Here is a 15,419-nt window from a genome sequence, read left to right as displayed (position 1 = left end):
ACCAAAACTGACAAAAAGACGAAGCAGAAGGCCTGAAGTTGACTGTGCGGTGGACGAGGAGTGAGACGGAGGATGGACAGATGAGAAAGAATGGAGATGAAGAGTTTTTGGTCGTGATGACTCAGCTGTATAAGTCTGAGTGCATTACGCAGCACAATGGAGCAGTTAAACCGAGGTTTATATAATCCAAACACATGAGGAGCATGAATAATACAGTTCACCTCCATGTTCCAGAGCTGCCACCATCCAATTACATAAACACAGCACTCCACCGTCTCAGGAACACAGGTCCGTTTGGACAGCATTAATATTTTACATTTATTCAGCTGTTCTTTATCCAGATCCGTCTCAGATCAGACGTGTTCACGGCGCCTGTGTCTTGTAGGAACTCCAGACGCTCCCAAGGAATTCCATTGAATGTTCATGTTGCATTTATCGATTTTTTATTGGTTTCAGACTATGTTCAGTGTTTTTTTAAGTCGTCCTGAGCCTGTGTGCTTGTAAATATCACAGTTTCTCCTGCAGAGGCGTCTGAGGGCTTGAAGGCCAGGCTCATTCGGCAGTGTTGTCCGACATTTCTCCGGAGTTCCTGAGTCTTCCACAGTGTTGTGGACAGGAGACAGTGAGAGAACTCAACTCTGTGAGATCTCACGCTGAGAAATGTTCTTTTTCAACTGTTTGATTCTCTCATGGAGTTCGGCCCAAAGTAGAGACCCTTGTCCCTTGCTGAGTGGAGACCACGCCCCCTCTCTGAGTGGAGACCACACCCCCTATCTGAGTGAAGACCACACCCCCTCTCTGAGTGGAGACCACACCCCCTCTCTGAGTGGAGACCACACCCCCTCTCTGAGTGGAGACCATTCCCCCTCTCTGAGTGGAGACCACACCCCCTCTCTGAGTGGAGACCACGCCCCCTCTCTGAGTGGAGACCACGCCCCCTCTCTGAGTGGAGACCACGCCCCTCTCTGAGTGGAGACCACACCCCCTCTCAGTGTGGACACCACACCCCTATCTGAGTGAAGACCACACCCCCTCTCTTAGTTGTGACCACACCCCCTCTCCGAGTGGAGACCACACCCCCTATCTAAGTGGAGACCACGCCCCTCTCTGAGTGGAGACCACACCCCCTCTCTGAGTGGAGACCACACCCCTCTCTTAGTTGTGATCACACCCCCTCTCTGAGTGGAGACCACACCCCTATCTGAGTGGAGACCACACCCCCTCTCTGAGTGGAGACCACACCCCCTCTCTTAGTTGTGACCACACCCCCTCTCTGAGTGGAGACCACACCCCCTCTCTGAGTGGAGACCACACCCCTCTCTAAGTGGAGACCACACACGCTCTCTGAGTGGAGACCACACCCCTCTCTTAGTGGAGACCAGACATGCTCTCTGAGTGGAGACCACGCCCCACTCAGATGTGACCACGCCCACCCCTGAGCGGAGGCCACGCCCCCTATCTGCTGCAGAGACTTACCCTTTGGTGGACGCTCCTTTTATCTCTTTGATATTTTCTTGTTTACAGTGGACTCTTCTAAACGGAGAAACTGGAACATTCTATAAACTCTTCGCTCTGATTTCACCTCGGTCTCCACTCGTTTGGATCGAGTTGCAGGTGTCAGGTTCTAAATGTGTTTATATTTACAGAGTACAGTCCAGTTCAGAAACAAGTGTGAAAACTCTTCTTTTAGCTTTAGTTGTTAAATTGAGCACAGCACCGACTCCTGCTTCTGCGGCGGTTTACAACAGGACGACTCTCTGGAGCAGGGCTCTGTGGATTCAATTATTGAACTGTCACTGACTCTGGAAGTGAGCACAGACTGATTATTTACGGTGAAATCTTTATTGAGTGCCGTCAATGAGTCAGTTACAGGAATCAGAGAGAAAACAAGAACATGTACACACACACACACACACACCAGTGTAACAATTGGAATCTTTATAAATTTGACACACGATTATGATTTGGACAGATTTATAGAGAAGTGTAAAAACTTAAAAAAAAAAGTTTATAAAAGTGTTGTTTTAAAAACTGGGTCCAGACTCAGACCCTCCCACTTCAGCAAGTGTAAACACAGCTGGACTTTGGAGTGGACGCTGGTCTGAGTGCTGTCCAGTTGGGAAAGCTTTTGGCCGAAATGGAGCAGATTAAAGTGTTTCTTCTGATCTGTGGAGTACTACAGGAGACATGTCTCAGTTCTGGAGGTAAAGATCCATCCTCTTTCAGATGTGTGTGTGTGTGTGTGTGTGTTTGTGTGTTTAAGAACAGAGTGGTTCAGTCTTTAGAGGCAGTATTGTATGGGAACGTGTGTCCAGGTCAGTTAATCTTACTGCAGTGAACTGTAGTGGAGCTGCACTGGTCAGGAATAATCCAGAGGCTGTGTGTGTATTACTCCAAAGGCCCACACACATCTAATTATTTTTAAAACAAACGTTCTGTATTTTCCTCCCATCCACACAAACACGGCGCTGTAGGTCAGAGACAGGTTTTCTAAATGCTCTCCAAGGTGGAGGTCTGTGAAGATGACGTGGTCTCTGTTCTCGTGTTGGTCTTTTCCGAAACACTGACATCACACAGCGTCTCTGTCTCTGTCTGAAACTCACACAGCTCCTCGCTCCCTCTACAGTGAACTACATCAGTCACAAACTACACTGTACACACACAGCTCCTCGCTCCCTCTACAGTGAACTACATCAGTCACAAACTACACTGTACACACGCAGCTCCTAGCTCCCTCTACAGTGAACTACATCAGTCACAAACTACACTGTACACACACAGCTCCTCACTCCCTCTACAGTGAACTACATCAGTCACAAACTACACTGTACACACGCAGCTCCTAGCTCCCTCTACAGTGAACTACATCAGTCACAAACTACACTGTACACACACAGCTCCTCACTCCCTCTACAGTGAACTACATCAGTCACAAACTACACTGTACACACACAGCTCCTCGCTCCCTCTACAGTGAACTACATCAGTCACAAACTACACTGTACACACACAGCTCCTCTCTCCCTCTACAGTGAACTACATCAGTCACAAACTACACTGTACACACACAGCTCCTCGCTCCCTCTACAGTGAACTACATCAGTCACAAACTACACTGTACACACACAGCTCCTCGCTCCCTCTACAGTGAACTACATCAGTCACAAACTACACTGTACACACACAGCTCCTCTCTCCCTCTACAGTGAACTACATCAGTCACAAACTACACTGTACACACACAGCTCATCGCTCCCTCTACAGTGAACTACATCAGTCATAAACTACACTGTACACACACAGCTCCTCGCTCCCTCTACAGTGAACTACATCAGTCACAAACTACACTGTACACACACAGCTCCTCTCTCCCTCTACAGTGAACTACATCAGTCACAAACTACACTGTACACACACAGCTCCTCGCTCCCTCTACAGTGAACTACATCAGTCACAAACTACACTGTACACACACAGCTCCTCACTCCCTCTACAGTGAACTACATCAGTCACAAACTACACTGTACACACACAGCTCCTCTCTCCCTCTAGAGTGAACTACATCAGTCACAAACTACACTGTACACACACAGCTCCTCACTCCCTCTACAGTGAACTACATCAGTCATAAACTACACTATACACACACAGCTCCTCTCTCCCTCTACAGTGAACTACATCAGTCATAAACTACACTGTACACACACAGCTCCTCTCTCCCTCTAGAGTGAACTACATCAGTCACAAACTACACTGTACACACACAGCTCCTCACTCCCTCTACAGTGAACTACATCAGTCATAAACTACACTGTACACACACAGCTCCTCGCTCCCTCTACAGTGAACTACATCAGTCACAAACTACACTGTACACACACAGCTCCTCTCTCCCTCTACAGTGAACTACATCAGTCACAAACTACACTGTACACACACAGCTCCTCACTCCCTCTACAGTGAACTACATCAGTCATAAACTACACTGTACACACACAGCTCCTCGCTCCCTCTACAGTGAAATACATCAGTCACAAACTACACTGTACACACACAGCTCCTCGCTCCCTCTACAGTGAAATACATCAGTCACAAACTACACTGTACACACACAGCTCCTCGCTCCCTCTACAGTGAACTACATCAGTCATAAACTACACTGTACACACACAGCTCCTCGCTCCCTCTACAGTGAAATACATCAGTCACAAACTACACTGTACACACACAGCTCCTCGCTCCCTCTACAGTGAAATACATCAGTCACAAACTACACTGTACACACACAGCTCCTCGCTCCCTCTACAGTGAACTACATCAGTCATAAACTACACTGTACACACACAGCTCCTCACTCCCTCTACAGTGAACTATATCAGTCACAAACTACACTGTACACACACAGCTCCTCGCTCCCTCTACAGTGAACTACATCAGTCACAAACTACACTGTACACACACAGCTCCTCTCTCCCTCTACAGTGAACTACATCAGTCATAAACTACACTGTACACACACAGCTCCTCTCTCCCTCTAGAGTGAACTACATCAGTCACAAACTACACTGTACACACACAGCTCCTCTCTCCCTCTACAGTGAACTACATCAGTCACAAACTACACTGTACACACGCAGCTCCTAGCTCCCTCTACAGTGAACTACATCAGTCACAAACTACACTGTACACACACAGCTCCTCACTCCCTCTACAGTGAACTACATCAGTCACAAACTACACTGTACACACACAGCTCCTCGCTCCCTCTACAGTGAACTACATCAGTCACAAACTACACTGTACACACACAGCTCCTCTCTCCCTCTACAGTGAACTACATCAGTCACAAACTACACTGTACACACACAGCTCCTCGCTCCCTCTACAGTGAACTACATCAGTCACAAACTACACTGTACACACACAGCTCCTCGCTCCCTCTACAGTGAACTACATCAGTCACAAACTACACTGTACACACACAGCTCCTCTCTCCCTCTACAGTGAACAACATCAGTCACAAACTACACTGTACACACACAGCTCATCGCTCCCTCTACAGTGAACTACATCAGTCATAAACTACACTGTACACACACAGCTCCTCGCTCCCTCTACAGTGAACTACATCAGTCACAAACTACACTGTACACACACAGCTCCTCTCTCCCTCTACAGTGAACTACATCAGTCACAAACTACACTGTACACACACAGCTCCTCGCTCCCTCTACAGTGAACTACATCAGTCACAAACTACACTGTACACACACAGCTCCTCACTCCCTCTACAGTGAACTACATCAGTCACAAACTACACTGTACACACACAGCTCCTCTCTCCCTCTAGAGTGAACTACATCAGTCACAAACTACACTGTACACACACAGCTCCTCACTCCCTCTACAGTGAACTACATCAGTCATAAACTACACTATACACACACAGCTCCTCTCTCCCTCTACAGTGAACTACATCAGTCATAAACTACACTGTACACACACAGCTCCTCTCTCCCTCTAGAGTGAACTACATCAGTCACAAACTACACTGTACACACACAGCTCCTCACTCCCTCTACAGTGAACTACATCAGTCATAAACTACACTGTACACACACAGCTCCTCGCTCCCTCTACAGTGAACTACATCAGTCACAAACTACACTGTACACACACAGCTCCTCTCTCCCTCTACAGTGAACTACATCAGTCACAAACTACACTGTACACACACAGCTCCTCACTCCCTCTACAGTGAACTACATCAGTCATAAACTACACTGTACACACACAGCTCCTCGCTCCCTCTACAGTGAAATACATCAGTCACAAACTACACTGTACACACACAGCTCCTCGCTCCCTCTACAGTGAAATACATCAGTCACAAACTACACTGTACACACACAGCTCCTCGCTCCCTCTACAGTGAACTACATCAGTCATAAACTACACTGTACACACACAGCTCCTCGCTCCCTCTACAGTGAAATACATCAGTCACAAACTACACTGTACACACACAGCTCCTCGCTCCCTCTACAGTGAAATACATCAGTCACAAACTACACTGTACACACACAGCTCCTCGCTCCCTCTACAGTGAACTACATCAGTCATAAACTACACTGTACACACACAGCTCCTCACTCCCTCTACAGTGAACTATATCAGTCACAAACTACACTGTACACACACAGCTCCTCGCTCCCTCTACAGTGAACTACATCAGTCACAAACTACACTGTACACACACAGCTCCTCTCTCCCTCTACAGTGAACTACATCAGTCATAAACTACACTGTACACACACAGCTCCTCTCTCCCTCTAGAGTGAACTACATCAGTCACAAACTACACTGTACACACACAGCTCCTCTCTCCCTCTACAGTGAACTACATCAGTCACAAACTACACTGTACACACACAGCTCCTCTCTCCCTCTACAGTGAACTACATCAGTCACAAACTACACTGTACACACACAGCTCCTCACTCCCTCTACAGTGAACTACATCAGTCACAAACTACACTGTACACACGCAGCTCCTAGCTCCCTCTACAGTGAACTACATCAGTCACAAACTACACTGTACACACACAGCTCCTCACTCCCTCTACAGTGAACTACATCAGTCATAAACTACACTGTACACACACAGCTCCTCACTCCCTCTACAGTGAACTACATCAGTCACAAACTACACTGTACACACACAGCTCCTCACTCTCTCTACAGTGAACTACATCAGTCATAAACTACACTGTACACACACAGCTCCTCACTCCCTCTACAGTGAACTACATCAGTCATAAACTACACTGTACACACACAGCTCCTCACTCTCTCTACAGTGAACTACATCAGTCATAAACTACACTGTACACACACAGCTCCTCGCTCCCTCTACAGTGAACTACATCAGTCACAAACTACACTGTACACACACAGCTCCTTACTCCCTCTACAGTGAACTACATCAGTCACAAACTACACTGTACACACACAGCTCCTCGCTCCCTCTACAGTGAACTACATCAGTCATAAACTACACTGTACACACACAGCTCCTCGCTCCCTTTACAGTGAACTACATCAGTCATAAACTACACTGTACACACACAGCTCCTCGCTCCCTCTACAGTGAACTACATCAGTCATAAACTACACTGTACACACACAGCTCCTCGCTCCCTCTACAGTGAACTACATCAGTCATAAACTACACTGTACACACACAGCTCCTCGCTCCCTCTACAGTGAACTACAGCAGTCATAAACTACACTGTACACACACAGCTCCTCGCTCCCTCTACAGTGAACTACATCAGTCATAAACTACACTGTACACACACAGCTCCTCGCTCCCTCTACAGTGAACTACATCAGTCATAAACTACACTGTACACACACAGCTCCTCGCTCCCTCTACAGTGAAATACATCAGTCACAAACTACACTGTACACACACAGCTCCTCGCTCCCTCTACAGTGAAATACATCAGTCACAAACTACACTGTACACACACAGCTCCTCGCTCCCTCTACAGTGAACTACATCAGTCATAAACTACACTGTACACACACAGCTCCTCACTCCCTCTACAGTGAACTATATCAGTCACAAACTACACTGTACACACACAGCTCCTCGCTCCCTCTACAGTGAACTACATCAGTCACAAACTACACTGTACACACACAGCTCCTCTCTCCCTCTACAGTGAACTACATCAGTCATAAACTACACTGTACACACACAGCTCCTCTCTCCCTCTAGAGTGAACTACATCAGTCACAAACTACACTGTACACACACAGCTCCTCTCTCCCTCTACAGTGAACTACATCAGTCACAAACTACACTGTACACACACAGCTCCTCTCTCCCTCTACAGTGAACTACATCAGTCACAAACTACACTGTACACACACAGCTCCTCACTCCCTCTACAGTGAACTACATCAGTCATAAACTACACTGTACACACACAGCTCCTCACTCTCTCTACAGTGAACTACATCAGTCATAAACTACACTGTACACACACAGCTCCTCGCTCCCTCTACAGTGAACTACATCAGTCACAAACTACACTGTACACACACAGCTCCTTACTCCCTCTACAGTGAACTACATCAGTCACAAACTACACTGTACACACACAGCTCCTCGCTCCCTCTACAGTGAACTACATCAGTCATAAACTACACTGTACACACACAGCTCCTCGCTCCCTTTACAGTGAACTACATCAGTCATAAACTACACTGTACACACACAGCTCCTCGCTCCCTCTACAGTAAACTACATCAGTCATAAACTACACTGTACACACACAGCTCCTCGCTCCCTCTACAGTGAACTACAGCAGTCATAAACTACACTGTACACACACAGCTCCTCGCTCCCTCTACAGTGAACTACATCAGTCATAAACTACACTGTACACACACAGCTCCTCGCTCCCTCTACAGTGAACTACATCAGTCATAAACTACACTGTACACACACAGCTCCTCGCTCCCTCTACAGTGAAATACATCAGTCACAAACTACACTGTACACACACAGCTCCTCGCTCCCTCTACAGTGAAATACATCAGTCACAAACTACACTGTACACACACAGCTCCTCGCTCCCTCTACAGTGAACTACATCAGTCATAAACTACACTGTACACACACAGCTCCTCACTCCCTCTACAGTGAACTATATCAGTCACAAACTACACTGTACACACACAGCTCCTCGCTCCCTCTACAGTGAACTACATCAGTCACAAACTACACTGTACACACACAGCTCCTCTCTCCCTCTACAGTGAACTACATCAGTCATAAACTACACTGTACACACACAGCTCCTCTCTCCCTCTAGAGTGAACTACATCAGTCACAAACTACACTGTACACACACAGCTCCTCTCTCCCTCTACAGTGAACTACATCAGTCACAAACTACACTGTACACACACAGCTCCTCTCTCCCTCTACAGTGAACTACATCAGTCACAAACTACACTGTACACACACAGCTCCTCACTCCCTCTACAGTGAACTACATCAGTCATAAACTACACTGTACACACACAGCTCCTCACTCTCTCTACAGTGAACTACATCAGTCATAAACTACACTGTACACACACAGCTCCTCGCTCCCTCTACAGTGAACTACATCAGTCACAAACTACACTGTACACACACAGCTCCTTACTCCCTCTACAGTGAACTACATCAGTCACAAACTACACTGTACACACACAGCTCCTCGCTCCCTCTACAGTGAACTACATCAGTCATAAACTACACTGTACACACACAGCTCCTCGCTCCCTTTACAGTGAACTACATCAGTCATAAACTACACTGTACACACACAGCTCCTCGCTCCCTCTACAGTAAACTACATCAGTCATAAACTACACTGTACACACACAGCTCCTCGCTCCCTCTACAGTGAACTACAGCAGTCATAAACTACACTGTACACACACAGCTCCTCGCTCCCTCTACAGTGAACTACATCAGTCATAAACTACACTGTACACACACAGCTCCTCGCTCCCTCTACAGTGAACTACATCAGTCACAAACTACACTGTACACACACAGCTCCTCGCTCCCTCTACAGTGAACTACATCAGTCATAAACTACACTGTACACACACAGCTCCTCGCTCCCTCTACAGTGAACTACATCAGTCACAAACTACACTGTACACACACAGCTCCTCGCTCCCTCTACAGTGAACTACATCAGTCATAAACTACACTGTACACACACAGCTCCTCACTCCCTCTACAGTGAACTACATCAGTCATAAACTACACTGTACACACACAGCTCCTCGCTCCCTCTACAGTGAACTACATCAGTCATAAACTACACTGTACACACACAGCTCCTCGCTCCCTCTACAGTGAACTACATCAGTCATAAACTACACTGTACACACACAGCTCCTCTCTCCCTCTACAGTGAACTACATCAGTCACAAACTACACTGTACACACACAGCTCCTCGCTCCCTCTACAGTGAACTACATCAGTCACAAACTACACTGTACACACACAGCTCCTCGCTCCCTCTACAGTGAACTACATCAGTCACAAACTACACTGTACACACACAGCTCCTCGCTCCCTCTACAGTGAACTACATCAGTCACAAACTACACTGTACACACACAGCTCCTCGCTCCCTCTACAGTGAACTACATCAGTCACAAACTACACTGTACACACACAGCTCCTCACTCCCTCTACAGTGAACTACATCAGTCTGAGATGGCGAAATAGAGGACACGTCTCGGTGGTGGTGGGGGGGGGGGGTGTCGACCAATAACGGTAGCTCTACAGTCAGACCGTCCAATCAGAAGATTTTAGGCTAATTCACCATGCCCTCTTCTCACTCAAGCAATCTTATCGGAGTAGGGGAGGGCGGGACTAGTTTGTGAACGGTACGCTTCTCAAAATTCTATGTAAGCTCTAGAAAAACAACATCCCAGACATTTGTGAAATTCCACCCGGATATTTTTTAAGTCTAAAAAAGAGGACATGTCCGGGTAAAAGAGGACTGTTAACATCTGCACTGTTAACATCTAGATTCAGTCGTTTCAGGACATGTGTAGTGCACTACAGAGGGAGGATGGAGTGATTTGGGATTTAAAAAAAACAACTCAGAGACAGAATGTTGAACTTTTATGAGAAATTTATGAACCCCCTCAGTATCCACTCTGTTAGACACTCCTACCTCATTCTGAATTCTCATTCTCTGTCCAGCATCCGTGTTTCTGTCCGGAGAGTTTGCAAGCTCGGTTCTGACCCGGAACAGGCGGCACAACACGGGGGCGCTAGAGGAGATGATGAGAGACAATCTGGAGAGAGAGTGTTTGGAGGAGAAATGCACACTGGAGGAGGCACGAGAAGTGTTTGAAAACGAGGAGAAAACCGTGAGTGAATGACACTGGGTCAGATCCTGATCCTCAGAGATGGAGATGTGTGTGAGTGAGAGTATGATGAAGTGACAGTGTGATGGTGTGACTGTATGATGTAGTGACTGTGATGAAGTGACGGTGTGATCTGGTGACTGTGTTGTGAAGTGACAGTGTGATGTGGTGACAGTGTGATGTAGTGACGGTGTGATGTAGTGACTGTGATGAAGTAACAGTGTGATGTGGTGACTGTGTGATGTAGTGACTGTGATGAAGTGAAAGTGTGATGTGGTGAAGTGACTGTGTGATGTAGTGACTGTGTGATGTGGTGACAGTGTGATGAAGTGACGGTGTGATGTAGTGACTGTGATGAAGTAACAGTGTGATGTGGTGACTGTGTGATGTAGTGACTGTGATGAAGTGACAGTGTGATGTGATGAAGTGACAGTGTGATGTAGTGACTGTGATGAAGTGACAGTGTGATGTAGTGACTGTGTGATGTGGTGACTGTGTGATGTGGTGACTGTGTGATGCAGTGACTGTGTGATGAAGTGACTGTGTGATGTGGTGACAGTGTGATGTGATGACTGTGTGGTGAAGTGACAGTGTGATGTGGTGACAGTGTGATGTAGTGACTGTGTGATGAAGTGACAGTGTGATGTGGTGACAGTGTGATGTGACTGTGTGATGAAGTGACAGTGTGATGTGACTGTTTGATGAAGTGACAGTGTGATGTAGTGACTGTGTGATGTAGTGACTGTGTGATGTAGTGACTGTGTGGTGAAGTGACAGTGTGATGTGGTGACTGTGTGATGACGTGATAGTGTGATGAGGTGACTGTGTGATGACGTGACAGTGTGATGAGTTGACGGTGTGATGTGGTGACTGTGTGATGAAGTGACAGCGTGATGTGGTGACTGTGTGGTGTGGTGACGCTGTGATTAATTGAAGGTGTTATGTTGAAGCAGTGATGAATTGAAGGTGTGATGTGGTGACGCAGTGATGAATTGAAGGTGTGTGATGTGGTGACTGTGATGAGGTGACAGTGTGATGAAGTGATGGTGTGATGTGGTGACTGTGATGAATTGACAATGTGATGTGGTGACTGTGATGAAGTGACAGTGTGATGTGGTGACTGTGTGATGTGGTGACTGTGATGTGGTGACAGTGTGATGTGGTGACTGTGTGATGTGGTGACAGTGTGATGTGGTGACAATGTGATGAAGTGACAGTGTGGTGAAGTGACAGTGTGGTGAAGTGGCAGTGTGATGTGGTGACAGTGTGATGTGGTGACAGTAATGAAGTGACAGTGTGATGTGGTGACTGTGTGATGTGGTGACAGTGTGATGTGGTGACAGTGTGGTGAAGTGACTGTGTGGTGAAGTGGCAGTGTGATGTGGTGACAGTGTGGTGAAGTGACAGTGTGATGAAGTGACAGTGTGATGTGGTGACAGTGTGATGTGGTGACTGTGTGATGTGGTGACAGTGTGATGTGGTGAAGTGGCAGTGTGGTGAAGTGGCAGTGTGATGTGGTGACTGTGTGATGTGGTGACTGTGTGATGTGGTGACAGTGTGATGTGGTGACAGTGTGATGGGGTGACAGTGTGATGAAGTGACAGTGTGGTGAAGTGGCAGTGTGGTGAAGTGGCAGTGTGATGTGGTGACAGTGTGATGAAGTGACAGTGTGATGTGGTGACAGTGTGATATGGTGACTGTGATGTGGTGACAGTGTGATGTGGTGACAGTGTGATGTGGTGACAGTGTGGTGAAGTGACTGTGTGGTGAAGTGGCAGTGTGATGTGGTGACAGTGTGGTGAAGTGACAGTGTGATGTAGTGACTGTGTGATGTGGTGACTGTGATGTGGTGACTGTGTGATGTGGTGACTGTGATGTGGTGACAGTGTGATGTGGTGAAGTGGCAGTGTGATGAAGTGGCAGTGTGATGAAGTGGCAGTGTGATGTGGTGACTGTGTGATGTGGTGACAGTGTGATGTGGTGACAGTGTGATGAAGTGACAGTGTGATGAAGTGACAGTGTGGTGAAGTGACAGTGTGGTGAAGTGGCAGTGTGATGTGGTGACGGTGTGTGTTCACTACTCTTTCCTCTGGTTTTCAGATGGAATTCTGGCTCCGTTACGTTGGTGAGTTCTGGTCTACGAAGGTCTGCTCTTTGTTTGTGTCAGTGCCATATTCTTAAACTTAAACTTTAAAGAAGGGAGACTGTGCCCTCTGTCCCCACAGTGTCCAGTTGGACACAACGACTGTTTTTTTTCTGTTCAACAGATCATCACCTCCTTCACTCGGACACAGAGGTATCTGTCAGATAATGATTACTCTGATTAATGTTTGATAAAACAAAATGTGTGTGTGTGTGTGTGTGTGTGTGTGTGTGTGTGTGTGTATCAGATGGAGACCAGTGTTTGTCGTCTCCATGTCAGAACGGTGGCACGTGTGAGGACGGGATGAGTTCGTACGTCTGCTGGTGTCGAATCGGCTTCAATGGAAAGAACTGTGAGCTCGGTAAGAGACGCTCCGTCCCACAGTGGACACTGTCCTCGCAGCAAAGGGGACAAAGTCCTCATCAGCATCCCCTCAGTCCTGAGGACACACGGAATCACCATCACCACATACACTGAATTCATTCACTTACAGTGTTCTGGGGTGTGTGTGTGTTACAGAGATGGCCCGTCAGTGTGATGTTAATAACGGGGGCTGTATGCAGTTCTGTATCATGGATAAAATATACAGAGCTGTGTGTGACTGTGCCGATGGATACAGACTGGGTCTGGACAGCAGAAGCTGTGAGCCAACAGGTAAACAAACACTGCTGACTGGGTCGGGGCTACACTGCTGTAGGCTGAATCAGACAGGGCTACAATGTTGTAGAGTGATTGTGTGAATGATTGTCGTAGATAAATTCCCGTGCGGCCGTCTGAGTTCGGAAGTGGCTGATATTCTTGCGAGCAGAAGTTTGATCAGCTCCGGAACTGTCCAAAACACACACGCTGTGGAACATCACAACACCTCAGAGAACCAAGCAGAACCCAGAAGTACAGAACCCAGCAGAGCACAGCCCAACAGAACAGAGTTTGTGCTCAACAGCACCACCTCTAGGCCATCTGCAGAGCCACACTGGGCTTTCTACCCCACGCTCCCCACCATCACTGCGCAGAAAAACGAAGAAAAGCGCATTGTCGGCGGGAATGAGGCCACACCTGGAGAGATCCCCTGGCAGGTAAGGGGGCAGAGTCTGAATGTACCCTAGCAGGTAAAGGGGAGGAGCCTGAGTGAGTGTACCCTGGCAGGTAAAGGGGAGGAGCCTGAGTGAGTGTACCCTGACAGGTGAGGGAGCAGAGTCTGAATGTACCCTAGCAGGTAAAGGGGAGGAGCCTGAGTGAGTGTACCCTGGCAGGTAAGGGGGCAGAGTCTGAATGTACCCTAGCAGGTAAAGGGGAGGAGCCTGAGTGAATGTACCCTGGCAGGTAAGGGGGCAGAGTCTGAGTGAGTGTACCCTAGCAGGTAAAGGGGAGGAGCCTGAGTGAGTGTACCCTGGCAGGTAAAGGGGAGGAGCCTGAGTGACTGTACCCTGGCAGGTAAAGGGGAGGAGCCTGAGTGAGTGTACCCTGGCAGGTAAGGGGGCAGAGTCTGAGTGAGTGTACCCTAGCAGGTAAAGGGGAGGAGCCTGAGTGAGTGTACCCTGGCAGGTAAGGGGGCAGAGTCTGAGTGAGTGTACCCTGGCAGGTAAAGGGGAGGAGCCTGAGTGAGTGTACCCTGGCAGGTAAAGGGGAGGAGCCTGAGTGACTGTACCCTGGCAGGTAAAGGGGAGGAGCCTGAGTGACTGTACCCTGGCAGGTAAAGGGGAGGAGCCTGAGTGAGTGTACCCTAGCAGGTAAAGGGGAGGAGCCTGAGTGAGTGTACCCTGGCAGGTAAGGGGGCAGAGTCTGAGTGAGTGTACCCTGGCAGGTAAAGGGGAGGAGCCTGAGTGAGTGTACCCTGGCAGGTAAAGGGGAGGAGCCTGAGTGAGTGTACCCTGGCAGGTAAGGGGGCAGAGTCTGAGTGAGTGTACCCTGGCAGGTAAAGGGGAGGAGCCTGAGTGAGTGTACCCTGGCAGGTAAGGGGGCAGAGTCTGAGTGAGTGTACCCTGGCAGGTAAAGGGGAGGAGCCTGAGTGAGTGTACCCTGGCAGGTAAAGGGGAGGAGCCTGAGTGACTGTACCCTGGCAGGTAAAGGGGAGGAGCCTGAATGAGTGTACCCTGGCAGGTAAGGGGGCAGAGTCTGAGTGAGTGTACCCTGGCAGGTAAAGGGGAGGAGCCTGAGTGAGTGTACCCTGGCAGGTAAGGGGGCAGAGTCTGAGTGAGTGTACCCTGGCAGGTAAAGGGGAGGAGCCTGAGTGACTGTACCCTGGCAGGTAAAGGGGAGGAGCCTGAGTGAGTGTACCCTGGCAGGTAAAGGGGAGGAGCCTGAGTGAGTGTA

The 15,419-nt window shown here is 48.2% G+C and overlaps 1 protein-coding gene across 1 annotated transcript; it reads left to right on the top strand.

Moving 5' to 3' along the window:
• The first annotated feature begins 2,026 nt into the window (after positions 1–2,026).
• On the top strand, positions 2,027–14,212 carry f9b (coagulation factor IXb). The gene is made up of 6 exons (XM_066650501.1): positions 2,027–2,204; positions 10,797–10,966; positions 13,064–13,088; positions 13,354–13,467; positions 13,626–13,760; positions 13,860–14,212. Exons 1-6 carry the CDS (start codon positions 2,138–2,140, stop codon positions 14,210–14,212), a joined length of 864 nt encoding a protein of 287 aa, XP_066506598.1. The 5' UTR covers positions 2,027–2,137.
• The last annotated feature ends 1,207 nt before the right edge of the window (positions 14,213–15,419 follow it).

Source organism: Hoplias malabaricus, chromosome 18, assembly GCF_029633855.1.
Source record: "Hoplias malabaricus isolate fHopMal1 chromosome 18, fHopMal1.hap1, whole genome shotgun sequence".
Classification (NCBI taxonomy): Eukaryota; Metazoa; Chordata; class Actinopteri; order Characiformes; family Erythrinidae; genus Hoplias; species Hoplias malabaricus.
This window is presented reverse-complemented; position numbering and strand designations above follow the sequence as displayed.